Here is a 6,351-nt window from a genome sequence, read left to right as displayed (position 1 = left end):
ATCAACTTACTAGTCCATTTTCCTTCATTCACATACAACATATAGACACTCATTCTCTACCGCCCTCCTACACATATTCACTCTCCCTCAGAGTCCCATTCATATGCAGTCACACACACCTCCCTCCATAGAACAGTTGACATACATGCTATATTTCCCCCTTTGTATTGTCTTTGTCAGAAATTGTGAAAAACTTAGTTTAAATGTATGTAAACTTCTGCCTTCCACTGTATATCACTTCGTGCGCGAGCTCGATGCATGCTTCTCTTGCATGTATTTATTTTTTTAAATCTTATAAGCATGCTTTAGGGGAGCACTACCAGAATCTTGTAAAGTTGACAATTATATTATTATGGGGATATTGTCTCACATTCCTACCGTCAAAAGGACCAACTGTATAGACAAGCTGTAAAGTAAGTTAAAATATAATTGTATTCAACATTCTGGCATGTAGAGGTCGTGAGAGGAAACGTTCCTGATTCAAAAGCAAATTTCAATTCAACTTTGTGTTTCCAAGCAATTTCACGCATTGCTTGTTTAGGCGAGAAGAGAACATTCTTTCACAGTGGCGCTCCTCCTCCCTCGTGATTCGACACTCCGCCACGATCTTCGACTGACTTGAGAGTACTGCGGCTCTGAAAACGAGTTCGGGTTCCAAAAAACAACATGGCAGACGATTTGACCATTCAAACTGGCGGAAAAGACGGAGGAATTGTGGTAATTACAATGAAATTGGTTGGGAAGGTGATACACTACCGTACTGATGTGATAGAGTTCGACATAAAATGAGTGCATGATGTGTAAACCTCATGTGCAACAAAGTATCTAAAGTTGTAGTATACTGTGTTCTTGCATGCATGGAACTTAAACGGTATATAAATAATATTTGTAATGAATACTATATTTTCCCTCCTAGATCAACGATGACTGGCCAGGTTACAGTTTAGAGCTTTTTAACTATCCAAAACACTATTCTGGAGATCTAGAGTGTGTTTACATCCCACATGGTGTCATCATGGACAGGTAAACTATATAGCATGAATGCAGTAACTTTAGGCCTATATACAAATTCATACTGCATATTTCTTTCTGTGTGATCACGGAAACTACAAGACTATCAGTGGCCCACTCCTCAGTGGTTAAACGGAACAAGGAAGGGCAGTAATTAAAATCCATTATCGGGATGTTATCAGAGTGTGTGAGAATGCAAAGCCAATAGCCTACCTACAGCATATAGAGATGGAGATTAGTCACTGGATTGTCTGTGACTCTCATAATCACTTCAAATCCTTTCCTGCAGTCAAATGACCAAATCGCCCTCTAGTGGTCTCATGGGTGGAAGGTTATTCATATTACCCACAGAGTGTTTCTGTGTCATACGGTTTTATTATATTTCAGTCTTCTGAGATGTATATTAAGTGTATTATTGGGATACAAACTCAAAATGGAATACATTTCAACTCTATATCTGACATGGTACAGGTGTTTTCTTTTTGTAAAGTCTATAACCATGTGTATATTTCTGTTTCAAAGTACATTTGTTTAAGACTACCAAGAAACACTGTCCCTGATTTAGCCCACTGCAGTAAAAGGTTAAAAGACCTTCGCTCGGAAAAAGAAAAAAGCCAAATGGGCCAATTGTGCGCCGCCTCGCTCGTCTCCCGTTCACAGCCGGCTGTGACACCGCCTGGGATCAAACCCGGGTCTGTAGTGCCGCCTCCAGCACTGCGATGCATTGCCTTAAACCACTGCGACACCCGGGAGGCCAGAGATTCAGTTTTTAGTTCAAATGATTTGTTTGCAATATGTGAACTGTAAGCTAAGACAGCTTTATAAGCTGTTTATTCACTTGTGGGGTTTGAAGACGTGTGAGAAGACAACATATTTGGTGAGAATTACAGCAGGGTACAAAATCGATTCGAGCTCTTAAAGGGGCAGTAGCCTACATTTGGTGTACAGTTTTCCATTCCAGAATGATTTAATCTATAGTTATTCTTATGCTATTTATTCTGTTACTATTGACATGTAAACATTATTGGTATCTTCTCATCTTTTAACTAAATGGAATCTATTCGCTTCCAAAATGTAAGTTGGTGTATATAAATCTTTCTCATAACTCGTACTGATGGAATGGCTTGGCCGGCACTTTGTACAAACCCAGAGTGGATTGAGTGAATGTTGGAACAAGTTACTTTATAAACCTAGCAATGTGAATGCAAAGAGGACTCGGATCACAAAATAGGTGAACTGAACTGGCAAAAGAGCTGAGTCCTCATTCAAAGGCAAGGGCAGTGTGAAGACATAGAGAACGTAGTTATTTTGCTTTTTTCTACCCCGGAGCTCACTTTAAGGAGGACTGAGATTGGTTCTTTTAAAGAGAACTATATGTAAAAACACCCTTATCAGCTGACCAAACTGCCCACATTGCAAAATAAATGTACACATACATGTTATTCAATAATTTCATACAAACTGTTTCAGCGTGTCAACGGGCGTGTGCGTAGCCAGTCACTAAAATAAACTATTCTAAAATAGAACTAGGTTCTATAAGTAGAGCACACATGATTTTGTGACTTAAAATGGGTCAAAATTCTACAAAGATCCAGCAAAGAAAAGGACCATGTGCATCTCCGGTAAAATAGCAATCCTATTTTTTTCTTCCAGATTAGCGAGCAACAGCAGCAAGCAAGCTAAATGTCAATGAAAGGTTTCATGTGTGTTTCGACCTGACCACAAATTAATATAGTTGGTTCATAGTAGGTTTTGGTTATTTTAACCTGCATGTCATGAACGCGCCTAGTGGGGATAGACAAAGTCAAAATGCGGACGCACTCGCCGAGGCTGTTTAGTCAGCATGTGAGTCACACAATTTTACATCTAACTAAGATGTTTGGTAAAGTATTTCTTAAGTGAAAAAATGTGCAAGTCTCGTTGAATGACAACAAACACATCATTGAAGAATCCTAACGGTATTTCCCACTCCTACTAGGAGTCGTACGGTTGACTTCGGCTACCGAACTACCAACTCTTTTAAAATGTGCTCGAAGAGCCGAATAAAAAGCTGCCGACCATCAAAATGAACAAAAACGTCACAGAATTGTCATAACTGTTTTGACTGGAAAGCATGCGACAGGCTTTACTCCTTTCCTTCACATACTTGTGTTGCAGGACAGAACGGCTTGCCCGTAACATAATGGGTGACCTGGGCGACCATGACATTGTGGTGCTATGTGTTCTAAAAGCCGGGTACCAGTTCTGTGCTGACTTGGTGGAGAGGATCAAAGCACTGAGTCGTAACTCAGACCACACTCTGCCCATGAGTGTCAACTTCATCCGCCTCAAGAGTTATGTGGTAAGGACCTAAATAACACTTTTTTTTTAGTGCTGGACAAGTGGAAAATTCCTCCTTGATGCAATCCAATCCAAGACCCTGTGAAATCAGATACATTTTTCTTGAGGTAAAATTGTCACAGCTTGAATTGTAGTGTTTCTTTCGCCGGTCCTTGTATGCCTGGTATGGGCTTCAGTCATGGCTGTTGTCATTTACAGCTGGCATTAATATACTTTTTATGATATGACAGTATCATTAATGTTCTATATTACTGTAAGCTTTTACACCAAACTTGACCAAATCTTTCACTTTCTTGTAGAATGATCAGTCCACAGAGGATCTCCACATCGTTGGAGCAGAAGACCTCTCTTTCCTAACTGGAAAGGTAAGTAGCCCTGCTGTACACAAGAAATATAACATGAATAAATACTATTTCAAATATACTACTGTTCAAAAGGTTGGCATACTTAGAAATGTCCGTGTTTTTTAAAGAAAAGCAACTTTTTTGTCCATTAAAATTACATCAAATTGACCAGAAATACAGTGTAGACATTGTTAATATTGCAAATTACAATTGTAGCTGGAAATGGATGATTTTTAATGGAATATCAACGTAGGTGTACACAGGCCCATTATCAGCAACCATCATTCCTATGTTCCAATAGCACATTGTGTTAGCTAATCCAAGTTTATAATTTTAAAAGGCTACTTGAGCATTAGAAAACCCTTTTGCAATTATGATAGCACAGCTGAAAACTGTTGTTCTGATTAAAAAAGCAATAAAACTGGCCTTTAGACTCGTTGAGTATCTGGAGCATCAGCATTTGTGGGTTCGATTACAGGCACAAAATGGCCAGAAACAAAGAACTTTCTTCTGAAACTCGTCAGTCTATTCATGTCCTAAGAAATGAAGGCTATTCAATGCAAGAAATTGCCAAGAAACTGAAGATCTGGTACAACGCTATATACAACTCCCTTCACAGAACAGCACAAATTGGCTCTAACCAGAATAGAAAGAAGAGTGGGAGGCCCTGGTGCACAACTGAGCAAGAGGACAAGTAAATTAGAGTGTCTAGTTTGAGAAACAGAGTCCTCAACTGGCAGCTTCATTAAATAGTACCCGCAAACACTAGTCTCAACAGTGGAGAGGTGACTCCGGGATGCTGGCCTTCTAGACAGAGTTGCAAAGAAAAATACATATCTCAGATCTGCCAATAAAAAGAAAAGGCTATGATGGGAAAAAGAACACAGACACTGGACAGAGGATGATTGGAAAAAAGTGTTATGGACAGACGAATCGAAGGTTGGGGTGTTTGGATCACAAAGAAGAACATTTGTGAGACTGAAGAAAATGAAAATATGCTGGAGGAGTACTTGACGCCATCTGTCAAGCATGGTGGAGGCAATCTGGGGAGCTTTGGTGGTGGTAAAGTGGGAGATTTGTTGTGGGAGGAGCTTGACCGTATGGTACGTAAGAAGTGCCCATCAAACCAAGCCAACTTCTGAGAGATGGGGTGAAATCTCTTCAGATTACCTCAACAAATTAACAACTAGAATGCCAAAGGTCTGCAAGGCTACAAATGGAGGTATCTGTGATGAAAGCAAAATTTGAAGGACACAATTATTATTTCAATTAAAAATAATGTTTAGAACCTTGTCAACGTTTTGACTATATTTCCTATTCATCTTGCAACTTAATGTATGTTTTCATGGAAAACATGAAGATTTTAAGTGACCCCAAACTTTTCAATGGTAGTGTATGTATATAAACTCAGCATAAATAGAAACGTCCTCGCACTGTCAACTGCGTTTATTTTCAACAAACTTAAAATGTGTAAATATTTGTATGAACATAACAAGATTCAACAACTGAGACATAAACTGAACAAGTTCCACAGACATGTGACTAACAGAAATTGAAAAATGTGTCCCTGAACAAAGGGGGGATCAAAACCAAAAGTAACAGACGGTATCTGGTGTGGCCACCAGCTGCATTAAGTACTGTAGTGCATCTCCTCCTCATGGACTGCACCAGATTTGCCAGTTATTGCTGTGAGATGTTACCCAATTCTTCCACCAAGGCCCCTGCAAGTTCCCAGACATTTCTGGGGGGATTGGCCCTAGCCCTCGCCCTCTGATCCAACAGGTCCCAGATGTGCTCAATGGTATTGAGATCCAGGCTCTTTGCTGGCCATGGCAGAATACTGACATTCCTGTCTTGCCGGAAATCACGCATAGAACGAGCAGTATGGCTGGTGGTATTGTCATGCTGGAGGGTCATATCAGGATGAGTTTGCAGGAAGGCTACCACATGAGGGAAGAGGATGTCTTCCCTGTAATGCACAGTGTTGAGATTGCCTGCAATGACAACAAGCTCTGTCCAATGATGCTGTGACACACCGCCCCAGACCATGACGGACCCTCCACCTCCAAATCGATCCCGCTCCAGAGTACAAGCCTCTGTGTAATGCTCATTCCTTCGACAATAAACACAAATCCGACCATCACCCCTGGTGAGCCAAAACCGCATCTTGTCAGTGAAGATAACTTTTTGCCAGTCCTTTCTGGTCCAGCGACGATGGGTTTGTGCCCATAGGCGACGTTGTTGTCCAGCCTCTCTCAGCCTATTGCGGACAGTCTGAGCACTGATGGAGGGATTGTGCATTTGTTACGAATCCCTTTTGGCCCGACAGTCTAGGGGGGATGGTAATGAGACTCGTAACATAACTCATGCAAATTATTATTGTGACAAAGGAAAAGTGTGAACGAAATAAGCACGACAACTGAAATCTACCGTCAAACTCTAGGTTTATTTATAAACACACGGTAATGGGGGGAGCAGGAAAAGGGGCTGAGCTGGACCCAAGGAAAGAAACAATAAGTATTCAAAAACACCCCTAAGCTAGACTAGCCTACTTTAACAACAGCTAACTAACTAACCAAAAATACAGTGGGTGGTCCGCCCAGTTCTAACTAGTGTATTTAACAAAGTTCACCTACGGGTAGTGTATGCCCATGGG

General features: G+C 40.7%; 1 protein-coding gene across 2 annotated transcripts in view; it reads left to right on the top strand.

Annotated features, from left to right (window-relative positions):
- The first annotated feature begins 531 nt into the window (after nucleotides 1-531).
- The window catches only part of LOC135513284 (hypoxanthine-guanine phosphoribosyltransferase-like), a 28,002-nt gene continuing 22,182 nt past the window's right edge, over nucleotides 532-6,351 (top strand). The window contains exons 1-4 of one of the 2 annotated variants that reach the window (XM_064936172.1): nucleotides 532-717; nucleotides 917-1,023; nucleotides 3,169-3,352; nucleotides 3,651-3,716. In XM_064936172.1, the coding sequence (XP_064792244.1) occupies nucleotides 667-717; nucleotides 917-1,023; nucleotides 3,169-3,352; nucleotides 3,651-3,716 (408 nt within the window). In that variant the 5' untranslated portion in view covers nucleotides 532-666. The remainder of the gene's footprint in view (nucleotides 718-916; nucleotides 1,024-3,168; nucleotides 3,353-3,650; nucleotides 3,717-6,351) is intronic. The other variant, XM_064936163.1, reaches the window with a different exon arrangement.

This window comes from Oncorhynchus masou, chromosome 3, assembly GCF_036934945.1.
Source record: "Oncorhynchus masou masou isolate Uvic2021 chromosome 3, UVic_Omas_1.1, whole genome shotgun sequence".
Lineage (NCBI taxonomy): Eukaryota > Metazoa > Chordata > Actinopteri > Salmoniformes > Salmonidae > Oncorhynchus > Oncorhynchus masou.
The sequence above is the reverse complement of the archived record's forward strand: the minus strand, read 5'-3'. Positions and strand labels throughout refer to the sequence as shown.